Genomic DNA, 26,862 nt, shown 5'->3' with positions numbered 1-26,862 from the left:
CCTACCCCCCACCCAAAGATGTCCACACTGTAATCCCTGGAACATGTGAACATATTACCCTGCAAGGTAAAATGGGAGTTTGGCGATGTCATTAAATTAAGGATCCTGTGAAGCAGAGACTAAGCTGGGTTATCTTTCGGGGCCCAACTTTGTAAGTGAAAGAGGAAGGCAGGAGAGTCAGAGTCAGAGAAGGAGACATGAGGACGAAAGAGGCCACGAGCCAAAGAACGCAGACAGTTTCTAGAAGGCGGCAAAGGCAAGGAATCTGGCTTACCCCCAGAGTCTCCAGTAAGGAATGTAATCCTGCGGTCACCTTGATTTTAGCCTAGTGGAGGAACATTCTGACTTTCAAAAACTACTTGATGGAACCTAATTTTGAGTTTATAGATCTACTTAATCCTGTAGACAGAATCAAGGCAAAGACTCATGCACTTCAATATTGCTTTCATCTTGCTAGAACCATGTGATCCCCAGAAAGCATGGACTCTGTCCCTTCTGCAGTAGAGAAACAGCTAGGAATAACTCAAGAAAACACCACGTATACGTGATAGAGACGAGGCTGTGAAGTTATGCCAATACACCTGGGACAATCCACTGACCTGCTGCTCTGCCTTCTCTCTCTGATTATGACTTCTGTTTTGCTCATGGAGTTTTTTTCTTTCTGCTGAACTGTGTATGTAAACTCTTCTTATGATTCTGCCCTTAAGCCCTTCCAGTCTCCCTCTGTACTGCAGCCCCCACTCACCCCCAAAGCTATCATCCACTCCTATGACTGGATCATTCCCACGCATGTGCTCTCCCCATCGGTATCTTGCTCCGCTCTCCGCACCGTGCTGACCTACCAGACACTTGCAACTGCCCACTGTGTTTATCCTTCTGGTTTATCCTGCTCTGCTGATAAAACAAGCTTCACGTGGCTACAAATGGCACCAAAGGTATGAAAGGGACACAGACATGAACCTACTCTAGAGAACTCAAGGATTACAGGGGAACATACAGAGACAAGTAAGTGGAGTATGGTGTACTAAATACACGCAGAGCACAGTACTGTGTGGAGTGTCCCACCCAATGGGCAGACACGGCAATCAGGGAGCACGTTAGAGGAAGCGACTAAAAGGAAGCATCTAAGCCCCAAAGCCCAGTCATCATGACACCTTATTAATTTCTCCTTAGAATGGCTCTAGTATCCACCCTCCCCTTGCCACGGCTGAGGCCACAACCTAATTCTGACTTCCACAGCCTCTCACCAGCACTACGGTAACAGACTCCTGACACGTCTCCCTGGGTCCATCCTCCTCTTACTCCAATGCATCAGCCAACTGTCTGAATGTTCTGAAAATACAGCCCTGATTACATAACTTCTTTGCTCAAAAACTCTAAATGGCAACCTGCTCCTTAGCAGGGTAAGTGCAGACTCCCCAACCCAACACCAACACCCCACTCCTCTACAAGTACTGCATTGTGCCCCTCCTCCAACACACCTCAGGCTTTTAGGTTTAATCAAACTCAGCTATGTACTGTACCCTGAGGCATGTTTGGACTCTTCTGTTAAAAAGCCTCAGTATTTCAAACACAGAAAGAATCAAGGTTTTCCCATTTGGGGGAAAAAACACTCCCAAGAACTTGGCTCTCTAATCTCAGATGAAAGGCTGAATCAACATTTTGAATTTGTCCCTTCAATTTCAGAGCACCTGGCAAAATCAAGCTTAAAACCTCCTAATATCACCACTCCCACCAATTTTTTTCCCCTTGACATTACACTCAATGTTTTGGACTTGTTTTTCTCAACCAATATTTAAGTATCTTTTTGAAATTTACCTGGAAAAATACTTGGAATTACTGAGATTTTCAAAACTTACTACTGCATTTACATAGGTAAAAGAAAATTACTGAAAGAAAACTGTTCTGTAGACCTTAGGGGTCGGGGGTGGGGAGGGGTGCGGCGCTGTACCCTTGGAGGTTATGAAGAATACCTCACTGCATTCAGAATACCTAAATACAGAGGACATTTCAGTGGATTACAACTACACAGAAGACCTCTGTTCTGTATTTTCATGCTCCATTAATAGCAGCACTATTTCATAGTTTATGAATAATCTGCAATGGGAAGGGGTCCTTTTGCTTACCTACTATGTGGTGAAAGAAAAGCACACTTGAAATACTTAAGAAAGTGTCATTTATGCTGAGACATCCAGAAGACATACCTGTGGTTTCTCTATTCCCGAAAGAATGTCTTGCACCCTCTTTACTTCCAACTCATACTCTGCATGGAAAAAGAGGCGGGGGAGAAAAAACAGTTAATACCATTAGAAGGCAGTAAGGCTGTCAAGTACCTTCCCCAAGGCCTATACCAAAGGTTATCATTCAGTCAGTTGCCTGTTACCATCAACTTCTGGTACCACAAACATGATAATAAAAATCAGGAATGGGGTGAAATGGGGATTTCACTGTGGTTGTGCTAACTAGCCACTATATTGGCTTACATACTGACAAAGTTGATGAGATTAACACTGAGTTCCATCTAATAGTTCAGTAGGCAACAGGGAATAGAGGTCCTAAGAAGGCAAAGGAGGAAGAGGAAGGTACCAGTACAGCTGGAAACCGAGTGAAAGGAAGAGGCAAGTCTGAAGAGACAGGTGCCAGCCAGTTCATGCAGGGCTGTGAGTTCAGGCTTTTGAGTTCAATTTTTATTCTAAGTAGGATGGGCAGCCGCTGGAGTGTTTAAGTAGAGGGGCTGACATGATCTTAAGTCTGAAAAGCTCTGTTTGGCCCTGGCTGGTGTAGCTCAAGGGACTGAGTGCTGGCCTGTGAACAACAACAACAAAAAATTCTGTTTGGCTTCTGCATGACAAATGGCCCTGTGAAGGTAAGGGTGGGAGCACAATGACCAGGCAGGACATGGTTGCACTGGTGCAGGTGAAAGATAAAGCTGGCCTGGGCTGGGGATGGTAGTACAGACAGTGAGAACAGGACTGGTTTGGGAGGTGAAAGTGCCAAAGGACTGGATATGATGGGCAGGGGTGAGAGAATGAGAAGAAATCAGAGTTCAAGAATAATCCCTAGATGTTGGCTTAATCAACTAGATCAAGGTGTCAAAATCATTTTGACTGGGGGCCACATCAGCCTCGTGGTTGCCTTCAAAAGACTGAATGTAACTTTAGGACTGTATAAATATAACTACTCCTCAACTAGGGGCAAGGAGCTCGGCACTGCCACTGGGTAGAAACAAGGTGCCTGGCTGGATAAAACAAGGTGGAGGGCCAGATTTGGCCCTCGGGTCTTGTGTTTGCCGCCTCTGAACTGGATGAATGATGATATTTTTTAATAAGATGGGGAGATGGGCAAGTTTTGGAGAAGGGCAAGAACTATTTTAGAAACGAAAGGGGGGAATTGCTAGAAATAGGGAGGATGGGGTAGGAAGATTGTATATAAAAAAAGATACATGTTAGAATTTAAACTTAAGAATCTGTTTTGCTAGCGGAAACTTTTGACTTTCAAAACCTGCCTGATGGAACCTAATTTTGAGTTTATAGATTTACTTAACTGTTAAACCTAGTTCATGAACTAAATGCTAGGCTATATGATTACCAAGACACATGTCCTTGCCTTCAAGATATTTCAAGTCTAGTGGGGGTTGGGGTGAGGGTGGAGAGGGACAGCAAATAGACAATTACAATGTGATCGGTGCTGTGGTGAGTAAAACCTAAAAGAGGGGATTCTATAAGCTTCCTAGGGAGCACCATCTAGCTGAGCTCTGTGGACAAGCAGGCATGTGGAGATGATGGAAACTGAACTAGGAAGTGAGAGGTCAGTAAGCCCAGCTCTTCACAGGACTGTTCATTCTCATCGTTCATGTCTAATTTCAATGTCACCTTTGCAAAGGATGCCCTCTCAACTCCCAGCCCCTGCCCCACCACTGTGGTCATTCTTATAGCTCACTTATAGTCTTCCTATCAGTTATCAAAACCTGAAATTTAATCCTCTTGTTTATATGCTCTCTTGTTTATGACTTGTCTTTTCCTACCAAAGTATAAGCTTCTGGAAGGTGGAGATTATATAGGGCCAGAGCAGACAATTTTTTTTTCTGTAAATAACCAGATAGTAAATATTTTAACTAATTACATTTTTAATTAAAGTATCACTGATATATACTATTAGTTTCAGGGTTACAACATAAAGATCGAACATTTATACACCTTACAAGTCATCACCACAATAACTTCGACAACCCTCTCTGTACTGTCCACAGTCATCACGATAATACTGACAACACTCCCTGTACTATATGTGTTACAGTTCCATGACTTATTTACTTTATAACTCAAAATTTATACCTCTTAATCCCTTTCCCCTTTTTTGCCCAGACAGTAAATTTTTTAATCTCTCTGGGCCACATAGGCCTGCCACATTCTTCTTTGTTTCTATGGCCATTTAAAAAATCTTGGCCTGAGAAGCACACAGGAACAGGCCACAGGGAGCCTGCAGCTTGCTGACACGGGTGCAGGACATGCTCACCAGTTAGCCCGAGCACCCAGCACAGTTCCAACACAATCAGAGCTCAATGGGTACTTGTGGACTAAGTCGATAAACCATAAAAAATAAGAATTTTAAAAATTCTTATTTTTAATAAGAATAAAATAAGAATACATAAAAAATAAGAATTTACAGTTGGCACCAACCTAAACTATAAAGAGAACAGTTCTTCGTATTTTCCCCATTGCATTCTATTTAGTAGAATGTGCTCGCCTTTGTTTTGTTGAGAAAAAGAAATGAGCTAGTAGAAATATGCTATTTTTTAAAATTATAACTAATAGAAAGTTCATTTCCAAAGACCAAATGTCACAAACTCATTTCTAATCAGGTATTTATGTTAAGATGTAGATAATAATTGAGCATACCCAAAAGTGGAAAGGGCATATACTTGCACCTGTTCTGGAAGCTCCTACTAAGTAAACCATAAGTACTGAGTGCCTTGAAGTGTCAGTAAAAACAACAACAGATGAAGCATCAACACAGTTACAATAAAACAACCAGTTCAGTTGTTAAAGACAAAACTTTTTCAGTCATTAGTGTTTCCAGAATCTGAAAGACTGTATGATTTCAAACATACACACGTAGCTGGATACCTCCCAATGCCAGCTCAGGGAGGCCCCTGTTTCCTCCTGTCAAGACGGACACACTGAAAGGGTCGCTGAAGAACAAGAGGCCAGGCCCAGCCTTGATTTAGCCTAGAACAGAGATGATCGCCTATTCAACAAAAATGGGAAGGATTAAAGAGCTCTGCAAAGGAAGAATCTCAGGGCAGTGTACTAAGACATGAAAGAAAGGAGAAAAAGGAAAATCAGAGACCCTTCCCCCAGCCAGCTTTCAAACATTGGTGACAAAAGAAATAGTTATGCTTTTACAGAAAAGGAAAAATGGGAAAGAAGGTTTGATTAGAAAAGGAAAAAAATCTGTATAAAGCGGAAAAGAGTGGGTTTCAGATAAGAGCCAGTAACAGTAGTGAAAGGTCCTCAGATAAACACGACTTCCAGGGAGGGGCCATGACCTCCCGTTTGTCCTATCGTAATAACAAGAGTTGGCAGTTCTGAGCACTTACTCATGTACTCATCAACGCACCATCACCCCACTCATTTTGACAACATCCCTTGCAAGATGGACGTCCTCTGCTCCGTTTTACAGCAGCAGGCAAGACTGAAGTCTACCTTGCACAGCCCAGTTTTCATCTCTGGCACTGAGTACAACACCTGCGGGTGTCTTTGTTGACTGGGGAATGAGGAAGAGGGACAAAGAAACAGGTTCCGAAAGCAGACACGTCTTCCCCAGAACCACAAGACTAGTACACGGTCCCAAAGCAAAGGAGCCTTTGATTGCATCATGACAAATTAGGGAGACATGGGAGTCACAAGGCAGAGAGTGTGGAGAAAGAGGAGCAGAGGTTTGAGACTGGTGGGGTGTTGGATGGGGAGAATGGGAGAAAGAGAAGGCAGCAGCAGAGACCCTCTAAGTCCCAGGAGACCAGTGTGTTGTTGGTGCTTTTTAAACTCCAAAGAAGCTGTGAAGTCAATAAAACAAAGGTCCTTGGAGCTGGGGAGAAGGTATGAGAGAAAAGGAAGAAAAAAAACAAAACCAAAACCTGGGCCATGAATGGAGACAATAAAGGATTCTGAGATCAAAAGTAAAAAGGAAGGGCGTGGGGAGGAAAGGTAGTGCCAGGACAATCGCTACCCTATTATCTCAGCAGAAACGCGCATCAAAGCCAGAGTGGAACTATTCTTTCCTCCAAGGTTCTAAATTGTGAATGTGGAGAGAAAAGAGAAAACTGCATTCCCACCACATTTATTTAATGCTTTTCCATTTGTGCTGCCACAGACAAAGAGAAAAAAAGTAAGTAAATGCCAGGCACACAATTTGCACAGACAAAAGTGAAAATAAAATGTTTAACTGAGCTAAAGTGACAGTTACCACATATAAAATAAACTCTTGTACATAAAAGCTAACACTCTGGTATGAAAATGCCAAAATTCACAACTCTGCTGCCTAAATAACTGAGTTAACTCAGACCTCATCCTAGCTTTCCCTACACAAGATTTAGCTGTGCCTTGGAGTAGCCTTTGAATTATTATCACCCTTTTTATAAAAGAGTTTTGGAGCCCAACTGTCCATAGTATATTCAGATTATGTTTCTGCTTGCATGCATGCTTGCTTTTTCTTTCTGTTCCTGTCTTTCCAAAACACGAACACCACATTGTGAGCGAGAAGAAAAACAATAGTTAATCCCTTCACAAAACCAAAACAAAACAAAAGAATAGTTCTGATCATTTGCCTTTTGGATAGCTTTTATATCAAATTAAAAAGAAAACCATGTTGGTTCTTGTTTTCCCTCCCCCTAAGAAACTGGTGTGTGGCAAACGAACAAGAGGTTGTCCTAGAAGAGGCAGAAATGCAAGGTTCAGATGCAAGGTGCTCTTCCTGCCTTCTTCCCTCTAGTTTGCAGTAAGTATGTTAATCAATCCAGGGGTAACTCCTGCAGGCCAGCTTTGTCTTTCTCCTGGCATGGAAGCTGCCACGAGGTTTAAACAGACTAAAACCATTTTTCCACCCACTTCAATTATGTCTGTGGCCCCAGCTGAAGTGGATGGATAGAAGAGCCCACCTTTTATATCGCTGCCTTCTTAATGTCTGAAAGGCGCTTCCTTGCAGTGAAGGTGCTGAAGGATTACAGGGCGCTCTCAGGACAGAGCTCCAAACAGAGAAGGGGCATTTTGTTTTGCAGACGTAAACACATTTGGGGAGATGTAATTTCTTGAAAAGGCAGTAAGATGGGAGCCTCTCATTTAAACATGCCCCACTGAGAACCACCCTATTTGGAAATGCTATAAAAGGGGAAAGAGGGAATTCAGCTCGGTGACTTATGCCTTTCTTCCCCCTAAAAGCCAATATTCTAAGAAATAAAACATTTTTAGCGAAGGAAAGGTTAAAAAAAATACACAAGCAAGGGAAATACATTTAAAAGAAAAAAAACCCACACGTAGAGGGAATATGTGTCGTGTGAAATTTAAACTTTCCACAAATAATGGTTTTTATGTTTGCTCTAAAAGGAACCTGAGGTTCAGACTGTTAGAATAACTGTAAGGCCTAAACTAATTAAAATATCCCCTTCTATAAACACAATTTACTTCTTTGGTTTGTTTCACATTTTTTCCTTCTTAGAAAAGAAATCCAGCTAGACACTTAGCTGCTACAGAACGTATTTAGGGTTGTAACAGCTCCTTCATACCAGTGGAATGACATCAGCATTATTTCCCTATAACCTTCTGTCTAGTTCTCATCCACAGGGCTCATTTACAGATATGCCTGGCATAACATAATATGCTTTCTCAGATTTGCCAAGGAGCTGACTTAGCTAATCTTTTTAACAAATTACGTGCAATAAACTAGGGGCGTGGAAAAATATGCAGCTTCTGGTCATGCCCATTTTGGGGATAAGAGGCTTAAAATCAATAGCAAACATTCAATGTAAAACTAAATGAACATAAATAAATACTTTTAGTTTTCAAAAAATGACTCAATAATAAGTTGGCTATCCAGTTAATGCCTACAAATGCTGAAGGGAATGAATGGGGATGAAGAAAGATAGCTTAAAAATGCTAATTGAATTACCTTTCCAATCAGAAAAACAAATCAGCTATCTTCATTTTTGAATATTACTTATGTTGGGGAAAAACAGAATACAAATGTAGGAATTCTTACTGAAGAACCTTCATTTAGTGATTATGATCCACATTTAGTGGTGTTAATTATTAAAAATGTATAAACTCACAGGGAATAAATTTGCAAAATATAAGGACAATGCAGTTATTCCCAAAGACACCTATTCCAGAAATATTTTCAGATGTCAATCATCCTGATGCTAAAAATGCAAAGGCAAACATCTCTAGCCATTTAGCTAGTTAAGTGGTTACTCTATTCGAAATTCTGAAAGATAGCCAAGGGAATACCAGACTCTCAACCCTTTAAAACAAACAAACAGACAAACAAACAAACAAAAACCCACAGCAGGCAGGTGAACCTATGTTGTGTGAAGTTGCCGTCCAGTCCAGGAAAATATTTTCAAGAGTAACCTGGGTTCCAAACAGATTCTGGAACCTTAAAGAAAGGAGAAATGAATTCCTTCTGCAGGTGGAGTGCATGGCTGGACAGGAAGGATGGCTAGAGAATGTAAATGGGATAAGGGAGGCTGATTTCCTCTGAGCTTTTGTTGCTATTTCTGGAATTCAGTGAAAGAATGCTTTTCTTTCCCGGCCTAAATCTGAGCAAAGTCCTACTTAAAGTTCACATTAACCTACCTGTAGGCAAAATGGGTCTCTTCAGACAAAGCTGTAGGTCACATTAGGTAACAAAAGGGACAAAAGAGCAGAACTAGGTCTGGGTCCTTAATGACAAGAGAAAGCACCAGATGTGACACCCTTGTTGACTCCCAGGTCAACTCAAAGTTTATCTCTTAGCCACCTTCTGGAATGTCAGGTAAATTGGGTTCTACCTGAACTACTAGGAGATTCTATATATTCGTTTCTTTCAAAAGCTCTAAGAACAATTCTTGTGTTGACCTCACAAGGCAAAAATCATATATATGAATGGAACTAGACAAAAGCAACTAGTATTTTTAAGGACATCAAATTAAACAGGGATGAAAACCCCACAAAAAATGGATGAAGTATTAGGTAGGTATGCTTGCCTGGCCAGTGTGAGTCTAGCACCGGTCCTTCCCTTCCTTCTGCATGTCTGAACCATGGCACTAGCTAGCTGAGCCCGAACCTGTGCCAGATATAGCTCTTTTATTTTGGGGGAAGGCTCAACTCCATGATTATCCAGCAAAAGCTGGACCCTCCCTGGGTGTGTAACAGGAAGGCAATCGCTTAAACACAGGATAGAACGACTTACAAAGGTAATTAAAGTTTATACACTACTTTCTGCACTGGCATCTATAAACATTTCCACAAAATGTTTTTTCATTAAGGCTTGCAATGAAAACTTTTGTAATGAAGGAGTGAACAAATGATACAAATATCATGAGTGACTGTCAAAAAGGTGTGTTGTAATGAAAACTTTTCAAGCAGCATATTTAATACTTTCATAAGGCTGTGCCAACTGACAGGCAGCATCGAGGCAGCACAATTTTGTAAGAAGTGAAATATGAGTAAGAATTTTATTACTTATATCATCGATACAGCAAGTTTTGAAGTTTTTACACTCACATTTTCTTAACTGATGTCTCATATGACTATATGCATTTGCAGATGAGGACAGACAGTAAATCTATGGTGACAGAATCCAGTGAAGCTCATCAGCTGATCACGGGATCAAATCCAGAGCTAATGTCAAGGGCTAGGGCCCCAAAGAACTCGCCAGCATTTTGGCATATGGAAAAGTCATTACTCTCCACGATCCAACCTACCTCACCCAGGAAATCAGCAAAGGCTACCTACATAGGCACATACTCAAATGTGTATAGCCACCAGGCAGGTAATGTCAATGAGTAAATGGAGGTAGACATTTATCAGGCAAACAGGAAGGGCTGCAAAAAACCAAAAAAATCCCTCACCCTGTCTAAAGTGGGTAGCTGCTAAGTACTCAATCATTTACTGCCAGAAAGGATCATGGGTCTAAGGTGGACAGATTATTGCTCTTTTCCCAGAGAATTTGGAAATGAAAAGTTTATCAAGAAATTACCTGACTTGTAATTATTCTTTTATCTATAGAAAAGTGAAGGAGTACTATGAACTCCTCACCCATATTCCCCTCACCTAGATTCACTATACTTGCATTTCACTATACTCACATGCTCACATTTCATCTGCACATATACAAACGTATCTAAAAAGAAGTTGTTGATCTTATGATACTCCACTCCCAAAACTTCAGTATGTCTTTCCTAAGGACAAGGACCTTCACGTACATAATCATGATCACATCACAACCAAGATATGACACTGATAGAGTAAAATCTAATCTATAGTCCTTATTCAAATTTCCCCAACTGTTCTAATAATGTTTTTAATGTTCTCATTGCCCCCAATCTAGGGCCCCATTAAGGAACATGTGTTGCATTAGTTATGGGGTGTTGTTAATCTCTTTTAATCTAGAACAGAAATCCCTTGTATGTATTACCTTCCTCAGGCTGATATTTTTGAAGCATCTAGATAGACCACTTTGCTTACAGCATATACCACTATCTGGATTGTGTGACCTATTTCCTCATAATTAAATTCAGGCTAAAAATTCTCACCAAGAATTCTCTATAGCACTTTGATGTAATCACTTGATTACAGTGTTGCTAGGCATATTTCTCTGTCCTCAAAGCACCTTCTCCCTCTTTCACCTGATGCTTATAGTAAACACTGATGGTCTTTGCCAGAAGATAATGTATCAACAGTTAGCTGCAAGGGGGAGATCGATGTTCCTAATTCTACCCTTCCTGCTATGTACATCGGTTCCCTCTCCCACTTTGTCTACTAACTCATGGATTCTGTCTTTTTAAGTTCAATAAAATTTGTAATATCCCGAGGCCACCATTCTTTTGCATGCTAAAATTATCCCAAATGTGGCCAGTGGGAAGCCCTTTAAGCTGCTTTCTGTGCCTCTTGGTCCACTCTCTTCAGACTTCTGTTTCGAACACCTGTTAAAAATTCTGGTTTAAGATCACTTGGCCAACAATGAGAAAATGTGCAGACCACAGGTGAGAGATTTTAGTAGCATCAAGTAGAATTTAGCCAAAGTTATTCAAAGATTCTCCACTAGTTAAATGTGACTAGAAGGAAAAAACCTTCGATATGTCTGGTTCCTCTATCTTTGAGAAATTAAAGTTAAAACAAAGCCAATAAACCAAGAGCCATCTTATGTGACACTTTAACATATAGCAAACTTGAACTCTATAAACTTAAAAATGAACCATGGTAAACTTTAAGTAGAAAAACATAGAACGCATTTGGCTCTTCTTGGATTGTGTAATTTCTGCTCTCAATTTAATCTGGCCATTTTTCATTTCTTATTTCTCCTAATCAACATTTCCCTTTAAAAAACAGATAATCAAAAGAGACAGCACCATCTGCTCCAATCCAAGAAAGAAAATGGACTGTGTGCTAAACGCATCAAACTGAAAAATAAGCTAAAGTGAAACGTTAGATTGGGCCACCAAGTAGGGAATGTCTAAACGGAGGAGACTATCAAAGTGAGATTTTTCTCCAGAATTAATTGTCTGAGGACCAGATAGCCCCAAATGCAAGGTCAACATGAAAGAAGTCATAAGTTGTTTTTAAGCAAATTATTCTTTACCAAAATCATATTCACTGATCCTGCTGCCTCATTCTGAGTCTTTTGTAAAATTAAACTATCTGGAATTTAAATTACTCCATTTTCTATATAAAATAAAGGACTCTTTTGAGCCACACAGCTGGCATCTACATTGTCTAAATGGGCTGCCTTTGTTGTTCAAAACATGACAGTCAGAGGCCTGAATAATGTCTTTTGCATGCATATTTAAAAGTGTGGTTAAAAGGTCTGAAAACTGGAATATTACACTTGTACCCCAAACCTGCTATATAAATGGCACACCTTACCATCCATACCAGTCATTCCAAAGTCTGCAGGTGACAAACCATTCTCAGCTGGGACCCATCTGCTCACTACTGAGCTATACAACCCCTAGACCACAGTGAGCTTATCAGGCCTGGGGCGGGGGGCAAAATCAACCATTTGGGTCATGGACCAAGCTGAACAAGAAATAAAAATGCACAAGAGGAAAATATAAAAGATAAGATAACAAAGAAAAAAACAGAACAGATGTCCTAACCCTAAAGTTGGGGTGGGCGGGGGCTGGACAGGTACATGCAAAAAAAATGAAACTAGACCACCAACTTACACTATACACCAGAATAAACGCAAGATGGATAAAAGATTTAAATGTAAGTTGTGACAACATAAAAGCCCTAGAGGAGAATGTAAACAGGAGAATTTCAGACACTCCACGCAGCAATATTTTCACCGATATGTCCCCTAGAACAAGGGATATAAAGAATAACAAATGGGACTACATCAAACTATAAAGCTTCTGCACGAAGAAAACATCAGCAAAATAAAATGGGAATCAACCATATGGGAAAATATATTTGCCACTGATATCTCGGACAAGGGTTTGATGTTCAAAATATATAAAGCACTCACATGACTCCACACCAAGAAGACAAACAATCCAATTAAAAAATGGGCAAAGGACCTGAACAGACACTTCTCCAAGGAGGACATACAGAGGCCCCACAGGCATCTGAAAGAATGCTCAGCATGACTCGCCATCAGAGAGATGCAAATTAAAACCACAAAGAAATACCACTTCACACTGTTCAGAATGGTCACCATTAACAACAAATCAACAAACGAGTGCTGGCAAGGTTGTGGAAAAAAGGGAACCCTAGTGCACTGTTGATGGGAATGCAGACTGGTGCAGGCACTGTGGAATATACTATGGAATTTTGTCAGAAAACTAAAAATGTTACTGCCTTCTGATCCAGCAATTCCAATGCTGGATTATACCCTAAGAATCCTGAAACACCAATTCAAAAGAACCTATGCACCTCAATGTTCTTAGCAGCGTTATTTACAATAGCCCAGTGCTGGAAAGAGCCTAAGTGCTCATCAGTAAATGAGTGGATGAAAAAACTATGATACATTTACACAATGGAATACTACACAGAAGAAAGAAAGGAACTCCTACCCTCCATGACAGCATGCATAGAACTGGAAAGTATTGTGCTAAGTGAAATTAAGCCAGGCAGCAAAAGAGAAATACCATATAATTTCACCTATAAGTAGAACCTAGTGAACAAAACAAACAAATGAGCATAAAAAGAACCAGAGACATGGAAATAAAGTACAAACTGACAGGGACCAGTGGAGGGGTGGGGGAGGTAACGGGAAAAAGGGGAATATATACAGAGGACCCATGGACAAGGACAATGGGAAGGGGGTTGTCTTTGGGAGTGTGGGTTGGACAGGGTAGGGGAGAACAATGGGTGAAAATGGGGACAACTGTAACTGAACAAAATGTATCTTCTTATATTAAAAAAGATTCAAAATATAGCTCTCACAATTACATTAAAATTTACAATTTCTCATCCAGGCAAATGACTCTAAAATAATTTCCTGGAGATTATAATGATAAAATTTCTACTATAAAACACTAAAATGTAAAAGGTTACTTTGTGACAGACAAACTTGAAGTGACCCAAGAGTGGAAGGACAGTACAGAATATACACACAAGTCTATCCCTCCCCTCTTGTGCTGGCTGACTCTTCTCATCCTTCATGCCTCTGCTGAGAGGAGGAGAGGATGTTAGATTCTCCCCTAACATCCTCTCCTCCTCTCCACATGCAAGTATATATCCCACTGCATGTTCCTGTTCAGAATGATAAAGGTAAGCTTTATGAGCACAGGAATCACGTCTGTGCTGGGCGTCACTGATTCCCTAGTGCCTAGTTCAGTGCCTTACACAGGAACATTTATTGAGTGTATGACTTAATACACGCTCAGAGAAACACTACCCACAAATGCACGAACTATGCTTTTAGTCTCTAAGTATTTAGAACAAGCACGCAATAGATGTCATGGTAGAGAGAGTTGCACAGGAAGGTACCTTGATAGATCACAATTTTATGTTTAAAAACACATTCTAACAAAACTGTCCAAAATCTGTCAATCTATATTTTTGCACAGGAAACTAGTATGCACCTACAAAGTTCATAAGAACTCTAAATGTGGTGTGGATTAGAAATATTTCTACGGCTAAAACTAACAGCTGGCCTGGGAAAAAAACCTAAATAATGCCATCACAATTGCTGTGAAGGTAAAAATGAAGCTATGCACATTACTAATTAAGCAACTGAAAGTTCTTGGATCTCACTCTGGACGGTATCTTGGAGAAGAATGGAACATTTTATCTACTAGTGGTAACTTTTTAATCTGCCGCACACTAATTTTATTTCAGAAAATTAAATCAGAATGCACAAAGTTGTTTTTAGAGGCTAAAATGTCTTAGGTTTATTTAGCCAAGTTAGTTGTTCTCCAATTTTCCTGTTCCACAATAGTTTTTTTTGTGTGCACAAATCGCACGTCTCTAAAGAACCATTTGAGATGATTCTATTATGCCATTAATTACCCAGCCTAATAGAAAAGTTTGACCTGCAAAAGTATTTGCAAGTCTCCTTTTCTGCAGTCTTAGTGCATGCTTCCAACTGCCCTGACTACCCTTTTTGCTTTCTGCTTAGGAGTATGTGACCATCTGGTTGCCATTCTTCCCATAATTAACAACCCTCCAGTCGCAATCCCAGGGAACGAAAAGCTCAGCATTTTCCATTGAGGGATCTCATTCTTTGCATTGCTCTCTCAGGCCCACAAAGCCCTACTTGGCTCCACCGCGGCCTCTGTCTCTGGCTCACCACCTGTAGCAAGCATCTAGCAGAACTGGACACTTTTGAACACACTGCCATTTGCTCCAACTTTAACTTTCAAGCAAGTCTCCTGACCCTTGAACAAAAGGTTAATTTAGACTGTTTAATCTTGTTGGCAATAAGCAATTTAACTCATCCATTCCTGCCAACACCTTCCCAATAAACTCCCAAACACCCCTAACATAACTAACAGTCAAAGAATAAAAAATAAAAGGTGTCTCTAAGAGATAGGAACCAGAATGGTATGTATGCAACAGTTCTTCTTATTCCTACAGAGCAAATATGTTCTCTTTTCACTTACAAATTCACCATAAGGAACGAAAACACAGGTGAATCTTAAGTTTTAGGTTTTAAAGAAAAATAGTGTGATTTTTTCCTGTCAATGTGTCCACTGTCATAAAATTCTATTAAATTATTTTAAATAACCAGAGCAATTCAAATAATTATAAACTATAGTAATATAATTTTTAATTTCTATAAGTCTCTGTAATTCATTGTTATTGGCTAAATTGTGTTCCTCTGAAAATCCATGTATTGAAGTCCTAACTCCCATCACCTCAGCATGGAACTGTCTCTGAGGTAGTGTCTTTTTAGAGGTAATTAAGTTTACATAAGGTCATTAGAATAGGACCTGAGGCAGTATGACTACCATATAGTCATACCTGGGTACTCGTCAGCTTCGGTACTCGTCAGCTTCGGCACCCGTCAGACCCTGTTCTCGTCGCATTTTGACTAGAAAACAACGTTTCAGCACTCGGCACTTGCTTGGAACTTGTCTCGCTTGCTAGAACTTGTCTGAGTTATGACACTGCCCCACAAGAGAAAATGCTTCATTGTTTACTACTCGTTGGTTTCGGCCCTCGTAGTGAGTTCCAGAATGAATTAATGACAAGGACCGAACTACCACTGTATGTTTTAAAAGGAGGAAATCTGAACACAAACACACATGGAGGGAAGGTGATGCAAAGACACAGAGACAAGGCGGCCATCTACAAGCCCAGGGGAGAGGCCTGGAACAGATCTCTCCTCACAGCCCTCATAAGGAACCAAACGTGCGGACGCTTTGGTCCTGGACTTCTAGTCCCAGATCTGTGAGACAACAGATCCCTGTTTAAGCCAACCAGTCTGTGGTACTTTGTTATGGCAGCCCTATTCACATGCAAATATATATTTAGTATTATTTTTCCCATTTACCAGATATGGGCCCTACAAAGTAGAGATTTTAAGAATTTGGTCAAAATCACAGGCAAATCTAGAAGAACCCACTATAAACCCTAGGTCTTCTGATTCTCAGTATAACTACTTTTTCATAGACAACCTTTAAAACATCCTCTCATCCTGTCATCTCCTATGTCCCAGGGGAACAAGGGAACGCTGGGGAGAACAATTTTACTTATGCAAGATAAATAAATCTACCAGCTTGAAGGGATAGCTAGACCACTTGGTTCAGTACAAAATAATTACACTGGAAGTTAAAATGTGTTTATGCTACTGCTTCCATATGAGGTCATATCCAATTACAGAAGGCCAATTTAGAAGTCCAAAAAGAAGCTACTGAAAATCATTTGGAAAGCTGATCCAAAAAAGACCATTTCCTATGATAATTCTACTGACTATTTTGTGCCAATGCATCAGTAACACAGTATTCACCCTCTTTTCCCTCACCCCACATATATCGATATTTTGAGGCTAGAACACAATTATGCAGTAATTGCTTCCAAAACACATTATAACATTTTTGCAGCTGACTGTGGCTTTAGAGAAGAAGTACATACTGGTTCCAAAGGAACAGGAACTATGGTGGGCCATGAACTACAGCTGTTTGCTGTGCGGCACCACCTGAATCGTCTGCGCGTTGTTTTCTTCCATGTCAGCTAGTACAGAGTGTATCTGGACTACTCAACTTATTTATGGCTCCAGCTGCTTTTCCACACTTTCAGACACTCAGCATTAGCTGCAAAGAAGAGCAGTCATTTTTCTGAAATCTTTCAGTAGGCATAAAGAAGTCTAGGTAAGCTTAAGATGCCTAGTGGACACTAGTTCTGTTCTTGGATAAAGTTAACAACCACTAAGGCATAAATTAATATCTTTGTATTAGTAAAGCTCCTAATTTGACATTCTGTTACAGCCACAGAGCACAAGTCTCACAAATGTTTTGTTTTGCAGAAGAAACACCAAACTGCCAAAGAGTGTGGCCCAGGCCTGTGCTTCTAGGGAGGCTCTGTACACCTATATGGCCCCAACATTATTCTAGTAAGCCAGGACAAACACAGAACATTGGGCAGGAAGGGAGGGTGTCTACAATTAGCAGAGCAGTTGCTGGTCGACATGACTTGTCTGACTGCATGCAAAAACGGACACATAGAAAAAGAGCCGAGGAAACGGATTTAAGAGTTTCTAAGCAGCAAATAGTTGAACTGTTAGTTGTAATTATTGTGAGCTACTCTTCATCATGATGTAATTACACTACACCGTTAGTATTGTCGTGAACTAGTCTTCATTTCCACATTTTGAGTAAAATATAGAAGTCTTATTCTCTTCTCCCCATCTACTAAGCTTCTTTTAAGTACAGTATTAAATAGTGGTTACTAAAATGCAACTGAGTAAGAGATTGCAAGACCAAAATTTTAAATGACATCACCTAAGTGAGTGTGACCACTCATCAGGTACAAGATTAAAGTATCACATTTGACCAGGGTTATATTCCAGCAGGATGAAGTGAAATGAACTAGAGAAAAAAGCAAATAGGCTTTATGCAGACTCGGGTTTACAGCTACCTAAAGATGGTGAAATTATAAGCATTCCATCTGCTCACCAGCTGTGGTCTCTAATCCTCTTTAATAACTTCAGCCTGCACGACTCCATGAGAATCCAGGCGTCTTCCAAATTTCACTTTACATCAGGTGCCAGGATTGATTTTTAGACACCAGTCTCCAGTGAAAGCAGCATAAAGTTGATTTCACTGGCAGGTGCTAATTTTCAGAAGAGTGAAAGGAAGTGCGAAGAGAGACTAAGAATGGGGAAGAAAGGCATTAAGAAGGATCCAAGATCATCACATTGAGGTTTTAGGGTTCTATGCTGTCCAGCAAAGCCCAAATGCTCAAATAAAGAATATGAGCCTGAAAGGTAAGTTAAAATTTCCCTAAAACTTATAAAAAGCAACATCTAAAAAAATTATGTCCAGTTATGTCTACAACGAGGTTCTAAATTCTGCAGCAGTCACTCCTTTTCCCCACTGCAAGCCATAACCTCTACCTTTTGGTCGCCAACTAGAGACGCGGTCCTGGCACGGTGAACACTCCCTGTTGTCACAGAGCTCAGCTGCTTTTTCCTTACAGTTTTCAAGCGGTTCCCAGCCAGGCTCCACACAGGTGGTCATCACAGCTCAAGTCAAGACAGAAAAGGTGTTTTACTAGAGAAAACACCCACATTTTACTCAAGATACAAGCAAGACTCACGGGACTGTTTTATCACTTTTACACGCCGAAATGCCTTTCCAGCCTCCACTCTTAAGAGAGTCACTGTAGAGAGGAAGAGGAGGAATGATTCCTTTATGGGTTCTGAGCTTGGTGACAACCTGGTTTCTAGGCAAACACAGGCTTGTCATGTCTCCTCTATGGTATGTTTATAACACCTTTAGTTCACACTGCTGAAATCTTTTGAGAAAAAGGTGGAATTACAGGTCTCTGCTTAAACCCAGTGGTGATCTGGACCCAAGTGACAATGTCATGAGGCCTAGGCTTTGCTTCCTATTCACATGTCTTCTACCAGGCTTATCTCCTGGGCTACGGGTCAGAGGCTTCCTTTCCTAGAATGCTGTTATTAGAGAGCTCTCTGAACCAGGGTGGAGTCTACCCTGGTTTCACAATGTCATTGTATTATCTGGTAGAGAAGGCTTTCCATATGTGTATGGAGTCTCCAGTAATAATTCTCAAAGTAGAACCTGTTGTTCTGTCTCTCATTTTATTAACATTTGGAAGATGATGAACCCCATTTTTATTTCTGGCACAGACTTGAGGTTTCCTTAAGAGCTCCCTCCTGAGAACACAGTGACCAGTGGAAGTGGCCCTGAGTGGAAGAGCCAAGTGGGAACAAGTGAGCAAACAGTCCCCAGCACTAGCACAAAGTGGCCAGAAAGGATCCACGACGTGTCCCTGCAATCAGAGAAGAGTACTTTCATCTCCTCTTTCAACATAACAAGAACGTATAAAACCATTCTGACTGCCAAAGATGCTGAGTAATATAAAAGTTGTACCATTTTTTAAAGATGATTTAATAAAAGTGCTAAGAGAACCAGACTAAGAACCAGTGCTAAGAGCTGTTGTCCAAAAAACATCCCCACACTATGGGAGAAATCAATACTTTCAAACAAGAGGTTGAATCAGTTTCCATATTAAAACTGTGTTTTCATATTCCAAAATGTTTTCATTGCCATGCAGTGAAGAGTATCTGAGTGAGGTTTCAATCCCTATGAATCACAGGATACAGTGTAAACTGGATATGGGAAAACAGAAAGTGCAGGTTCCGCAGAAGGGTAAGAGCTAATGGTAGCAGAAAGAATCATGGATTGCCAAAAGTGATTCTGCACCCACTAAAAAAGGCTAATTCTCCCAAACAAAAATGGGGCGGAGGGAGCAGTGACAATAGTTTATTACTTTCATTTGGCAGAAAGGAAATATAAGACTTCATTTATAGGGAAAGAGCGTCACCTGTGGGGATGAAATAGGCTTAGCATAAAATTCTTACCTGTCTGTTCAGTTCCTCCAAAAAGTATTTTGCACTACATGCCGTGCAATTCTGGCACACACAAACCACATAATGAACTATCTGGTAACTCTTTCCAACTGTAATTGGAATTCTGTATTTTAAGCCAAGCCTTATAAAATGAAAAATTTTAAATAAAAAACAAAATTCAGCATTTCTTATCTATAAAAGATGTTTGGAAGTCCCTTTGAATGAGCTCTGCACTTGAACTTCTGACGCCAGTCTGTCTCCTATACATTCAAGGGGTAAACTCTGGTGGGAGAATATAGACAATATACACATACATAAAACCCACCTTATGAGGTCAGCAAGTGGTGGGCACCACGATGAGTATTTTTTCAAGGATAATGAGATGGAATAGTCATGGAAGGCCTTTCTGACCCTGAAGCATTGGGGCTGCTCCAGGAAGAATGAAGAGAAAGAGAACTTGCAAGGCTCAGGAAACAGTAAGAGCAAAGGCCTGGGGCAGGCAGGGCCCAGCATGTTAGAGTACTGGAAAGAAAGCCCTGTGTCTACAGCCCAGGGAGCAGGAGCAGGGCTGGAAAGGGCTGAGGTAGCATAGCCTCAGCATAGCAGTCAGCTGATACAGAAGGTTGTAAGAAGCATAAAGAGTCTACTTTATGCTACATTCAGAAGGAAAACACAGGGGTTTTAATAAGATCCTGTGGCTACTGTGCAGAAAAATGAATAGTAAGGAAACCAAAGTTAAAGCAGAGAGACTCACTCAGTGAATAAAATCTCTAGGCAGGTGTACATGCACACACAGAGATTTAAAAACCAACACTGTAAAAGGAAAAGCTTTGTACCTTCTCAATTTTGCTGTTAACCTAAAACTGCTCTAAAAAATTTAAGACTTCAAAAAATAAGCACTACAATAATATTGGACATTTAGGGGAAAAGTCACATTTGATGAAATGTACTTTAGATACACGGAAACCTACTACTTGTTTCACAATAATCAATGTGATTTTCTACACCCACAGAAAAGCAAGGATTTGCAGCACACTTGCTCTACAATCTAAAGAATCCAAAACAGGGAGTTTTAAATCATGACATGCATGCTTCATCACAGGCTGAAGTCATCCTTGTTCTGAGTGCTGCTGATCAGAGATACACTGCAGTAGAGCCTGGAACATTATTCTAGACAGCGAGTAATACCAAAAGCAGTAAGTCATATTCTCTACATTTAAGATTTCAACATATTTCCATGAATGTGGTGGCTCACAAAAAAAGCCAAATTCTACTAAGTGGAAAACGTATTTCAGTCTCCAGAGCTGTCCTCAAATAGTAAAACAATTTACCAGACATACTTAGATGGTTTTCCCCAAACTCCTTTATTTTGCTCATTTAAACTGGCTCCAAAGGAACTGGCAGGGCACAGTATATGCTGTAAGTGATTGATACTCTTATGGAAAAAACATGTAAGAAGCTAAAACTAAAGGCTTATAACTATGCACAAAGTTAAAGGGCCTAAATAGATTTCGTGTTTTAAATGTATTGAAAATAAGATTGGAGAAACTATTCTAGAGAGGAGACATGGCATCGTCCCCTCTGGTTCTCTTCCCCCTTAGTAGGTCCCAGCAATACCACTAACCTCACACATCTGATACAGCTGGACCTGGCTACAGGGAAGACCCATGTTACTGGACCAGAACTTCACCCTCCATTCCTTGATTTCCCACTTACTGTCACAGCACCTGTACCTGCTGCCTTCTGTCATGTGTAATCTTGTATGACCTTGGTTCATACTATAAAATCCAGCTGCGTTCTCATGTTGGTCAAAACTTTTTTCCCGTCATATTCTTATTTCTTCACGTACCCCAACTTTATTACTCTCGACCTCTCATTTTAGGACTCCTTATAACAGCAGTCCAGGGAAACTTTTGAAACCCACTGCAGATACAGTTTGGACTACTTTGTTCATCCAAGCAATGATCTGATGAAATTTAAACTATAAAGTTATATATACTTAACTTTGATTGATATACACACACCCACACAAGCAAACACACACACAAAATCTCTTACCAATTTCACAGACTCATAAAATTCTGGAAGAGGACAGAATCTTAAATGATTTCAAATACTGGGTTGGCCAAAAAGTCCATTTAGTTTTTTCTGTTAAATAAAAGGCACATTTTTTTCATTTTCACCAATAACTTTATTGATTTTGGGCATTTTGAGTATGTCAGCTCTTTCCCACTATTGGCTTCTAGTGAGAACAGGCCAGGGGTGCTGCTAAACATCTTCCAATGCAAGGGACTGTCCCACAGCAAAGAATATTTGGCCAAAATGTCAAAAGTACCAAGAAACTTCGCAAACCATTTTTGACACATTCAATCAGTCACAGCACCTTCTCCATACACTGCACAAATCTTTGTGTGTATGTTTCAGTGGTGTTTTCACCTTCCTTGAAATAATAAAGCATAACATGCCAAAAATGTTGCATATTTTCTTCCATCTTCAATATTAAAATGCTGAACAAAAATTCACCAGTTTTGATAAGTTATTTCTAAAATGCACACTGATATGACAGCTGTCACAATACAACCTAACAAAATTGATCTGAATGAAGTTAAAGATAACTAAGCAATGCTAGAGCCATCAAATGGGACAAAAAACTAAATGAACTTTTTGGCCAACCCAATACTATCACATACATAGTCAAAATCTTCTGTCTTTCTATTTCAGGCAAAACACCCACACAAGGGTAAAAAATGAAATCTTTAAGACACAATTTCATTATGCCAGGCAATAATTATTAAAAATATAGCAAGGTAAATAACAGGGCTTTAGAATTTATCACCTTCATGATACCTTGGGGTCCATTTCCAAAATTAAAGCAATTATTAGACCCTGCCTAGATAACAGCTCTCAAGGAAAGGATGCATGTACTCAATCAGTAGCATTCGCCATGCAGGCAATGGCTAACAAGCATCAGTTTTCTTACGGAATTCTCTTGGAGTAACTATATAACAGCTATTAATTATTATAGAATCACTATATTCACTAAGATTTTGAAAGTTTTGTGAGTTTTATCTCATGCTAGGTAAAAACTATCTTAGTTTCCTCTTTGAAGATAAACTATGTCCCAAATTAAGAGAGGTTCCTTTCACTTCTTTTTGGGAAATGCCATTAACTCCACTATTCTTATCTTTCAAGGAATTATACAGATCCTGTCATTTAGCTTCCACGAAAATTGTCTAAAAATACACATCCACCATTGTACATATATATACACATACAAGTCCACAAGATAGCTCACTCCTATTTCCACAGTTAAAGTGATCAATTGTTACAGGATTCAGTTGACTTGCCTCAATTAGCTTAAGTTACTGTGCAGAGATTTCCCTGATGCGTCTGCTACCATCAAGAAAGGAGGTGGCTGTACCAAATGATTCCTGACCTGCATTACTTCTAGAGACAGGTACTTGGTGTTGCTCTTGTATGTCTATATTGATGGTAACTCACAGAAAAGCCTGTGGCGGATGCTAAGCAGAGTCAGGTGATACATCAATCAGACCTAAACACTGTGGAGGACAGTGGGCTGGCTCTGGCCAGGTTTCTAGTTGGAGGACACTAGAAGTAGTCTGCAGTAGGCCAAAAAATGGCCCACCAGTCCCTGGAGCCTGTGAGTGTTATCTAACATGGCAAAGTGCTGGGATTAAGCATGCTAAGATGGGAAAATTATCCAGGATTATCTGAGTGGGTCTTACATGAAATCACATATATGCTCATAAGAAGGTAGAATAGATTTGACATACACGGAGGAATAAGCTATGTGAAAATGGAGCAGAGAGAGATTTGAAGATGCTGGTTTTGAAAATGAGATTAATGCAGCCACAAGCAAAGGCTGGAAAAGAAGAACAGATTCTTCCCTACAGCTTTGTGGGGGGGGGGGGGGGGGGAAGCCTGACCACAGCAACACCTTGACTTCAGCCCAGAGGTACTGAGCTCCATTGTGCAGTAATTTCCTCGTGAACAGAGAGAGCAAGGAAAATCAAGCCAAATCAAATGAACTGAGTTCCTAATATGTGCCAGGACTGTGTTAGAATTTATCATAAACTTTTCTAATCTACTCTCCTAGTAATACAGAACAGACACTTGCTACTGAATTTTTGGGGTCTGACAGTGACTAGGTCACTATACTGCATTATCCCAAATTTAGTACAGGGATAACAAAGACTGAGATTATGGACATTTACCCCTGCTCAAACGCAGTTTCCTAGTCTCAGAAGTTAATGCCAATCTTTTTCTTTTGATGTCCTGTTCTCCTCATCTTGTGCATTAAAATGGTTCAAAAATGCCGAGGGAACATCTGCTCAAAACAGTGTAGGATTCAGATGGATAACATACTTTCCAATAAAACGGGAGCTCGTTCTTTTGGTAGCCGATACTATGTACAGCGTCCATAAACCTAGGCCTGAGAACACCCCCTGGAGACTTATGAAATTGGATAGGACTGAAAAATTACACACAAGTTTCCACAAAATATCCAATTCTCAAATGCTTCAAATTTCTCTTAAAAAAAAAAGTAATTTTCCAGGAAGAAAACCCGCCAACTAAATAAAGTATAATTAACATAATTGTCACCTATGATTACCACTTGTCTAGAAATGGCTTATTTTCCATTTTGGTGTCTCTTCACCAGCATTAATCAATATGACTCTAGCCACCATTTCAAGTAAACATCTTGGGCACTGTAACTTTATTCCATTTTATTTCATGGTAACTTTATAAAATCCAGTATATCCTGCCTTCAACACATAACTAACTGATCCTCTGCTCCCCCAAAATATCCCTTTTGATATGCTGCCTGCAGTGGATGAATCATCTGCATTCCTTGGTGTTCAGTTTTCTCTGACTCTTTCTTGACATTGAAAAAGAGGAAAAATTTAACTGTGCCAGCAGCAAATAAACGAATGAATGAACAAATAAAAATTCTGGATTTTAAGTTCACTTGTAGTACTAGCAATGATAAATATGGCAGGTGATGGACACCAAGTTATACAGAGTGGGGAAGAAAAAGAGAAATCACAGAATTTAAAAAAGCAAGGAACAAAGAAAAGTATACAATAGGAGAAGAAGGAGAATGAGTGAGAATTTATAAAACATCCCACAGACTATCAAGTCCAGAAAACCAAAGTTCTGAAAGCTGAAGTACAGAGGCTAATGTATAAAAGATTATTACTGTATTTCCCGTTCCAACCGTGAGTAGCATGGCCACAGAATGGTAACCAACTGACCCTGAAATTATTTAAAAGAAATGATGGAGAAAACAGGTGTGTATGCATTGCAGAATCAGGCAAAATCAGAAGGAAATCTTATAATGTATGTATCTATACTTCCTAAAAGATAGACTTTCCTTCATAAAATACTAATGTAGTAGGGACTTATCAAGCTTAATAAAGACAGTTTTGCCCTCATGAATGATAATCTAGATGGTGCCAAGTCCACTAAATCCAGAGAGTAAAATCTATGGATAATAATAGTTCATAAACATGGAAACCTTAAATAACATCAAAATATAGTTTCAAATTAAAAACTGCCTATAATTGAATTCGAGCCATCCTCTCACAGATGACAGGGTGAGCAGTAAGTAATATTGATGGCATCAGTGTGTTTAAAAAAGTAAAATAAAAAAAAAGCCCTGAGAGCTAAAGAGTTATGGCACCAATAACCATTTTTCACTTGAGTAACACATGATTTTTAAGCAGTTTTCAAGAGATGCTGATATCTTATGGAGTTCCTTGAGGCCTTGAAGCCACATTCCACATACAGATAAATCTTCCTGAAAGACTAAATATTATTTTTTAATGTGCTTGGCAAAATACTGAAATAGTTTTGAGGAACTCAGTGAACTTAAAATATGGCAGTTTCTTCACTGCTCATTTTAAGGATCTCACTGTTCCATATAATAATTTGAGTCTCTTCAAATACTAGCAAAAAAGAGGCCAATGTAAGTTTGCCATGTGACTTAAGAGTAGCAGTAATAAATTCATTTATAAAATTTTTAAAAAATTGTTGGTAGGCCTAGTTCTTTCTCTCACTTCCTCATTTGCTTCGATGAGGTAGTTCTAATAAGAAAACAAAGCAAGGCTTTGGCATATAATAAATATGCTATTGATACTCCTTTTTATTACAGATAAAGGTGAAGTGAAAGTGAACTTCCTTCCTTCCTTCTCTGCAGAAAGAACTGACTGCATCTTAAAGAGGCCATGGTTTGAGAGGACCGATAACCACGGTATCTTCAGTTAAAGCAGGCTGCTTTTAACATAGGCATACTGACCCAAGGGTAAAGGCGAACCTTTTCTTGTTCTAATTTTTTTAAACTAAAAAATGAGGGAAAATTTCTAGACTTCCAGCTTTTAACTATTATCAAAACTCTATAACATCTCTTTAACAATACAGATTGCTATTCAAAAACCCAATACTTCAATATTGCGTCCTGCTACCTCCTTTCAAAGTTCTTCATAAGACTGAGTTTTAATTCACTTATCACATCAATGTACACTGCAGTGTTGGGAAAGCCCCAATAGGAAGAGTAAGGGGTTCATTCACAGGGAGATTTGCTTGAAGTGGAGCAGCCAATAAAAAGGCTCACCGACCACAATAGGGCACCCCTCAACCCAGGCAAATGTTAAGTAGTGGGAAGAAAGGAATACATAAAAATGGAACATAAAACCTCTCCTATTTTCTGCCTCTTATTTTTTCCAAATTACCTTTATTTCACAGCCCATCTTATCTTCCCAGCCCACTGTGTTTGTTCTTTCATTTCACTTGTTTTCCAGTGTTGCCCCTTCCTTTGATTTCCGAGCCTACACCCCTGAGGTCCTTCTCACTTCTCCCCGTCCTCCTGAACCTGGGGAGGGCGAATCATCCCATCACTATCACCTAGTCTTTCGGGCCCCTCTTTGAGCACAGTGTCTACAGGGAAAACCCCCATGCTTCTGCTGTAGTTGTGAAGTAGTTAGGACCTCGCATTTTCCGAAAATTCAACACCAGAGAAAAAAAGAAGAAATTTTACAGTCAACTACAAGGATATTTATACCCTTTACTTTGTCTGCGAAGAGGAAATCAAAAGCAATGAGCTAG

At 39.8% G+C, this 26,862-nt stretch overlaps 1 protein-coding gene and 1 long non-coding RNA gene across 9 annotated transcripts in view; one reads left to right on the top strand and one right to left on the bottom strand.

Annotated features, from left to right (window-relative positions):
- FNDC3B (fibronectin type III domain containing 3B) overlaps positions 1–26,862 on the bottom strand; it is a 315,121-nt gene that overhangs the window by 93,784 nt on the left and 194,475 nt on the right. For all 8 annotated transcript variants that reach the window (XM_036017697.1, XM_036017701.1, XM_028504578.2 and 5 more), the window contains exon 7: positions 2,205–2,263. In XM_036017697.1, the coding sequence (XP_035873590.1) occupies positions 2,205–2,263 (59 nt within the window). The remainder of the gene's footprint in view (positions 1–2,204; positions 2,264–26,862) is intronic.
- Positions 491–19,329, top strand: LOC118498812. The gene is made up of 3 exons (XR_004901278.1): positions 491–500; positions 2,644–2,646; positions 18,318–19,329. It is a non-coding gene; the product is annotated as an uncharacterized LOC118498812 (long non-coding RNA).

Source organism: Phyllostomus discolor, chromosome 2, assembly GCF_004126475.2.
Source record: "Phyllostomus discolor isolate MPI-MPIP mPhyDis1 chromosome 2, mPhyDis1.pri.v3, whole genome shotgun sequence".
Taxonomy (NCBI): domain Eukaryota; kingdom Metazoa; phylum Chordata; class Mammalia; order Chiroptera; family Phyllostomidae; genus Phyllostomus; species Phyllostomus discolor.
Note: the sequence above shows the minus strand (reverse complement) of the source record. Positions and strands in the feature narration are given on the sequence as shown.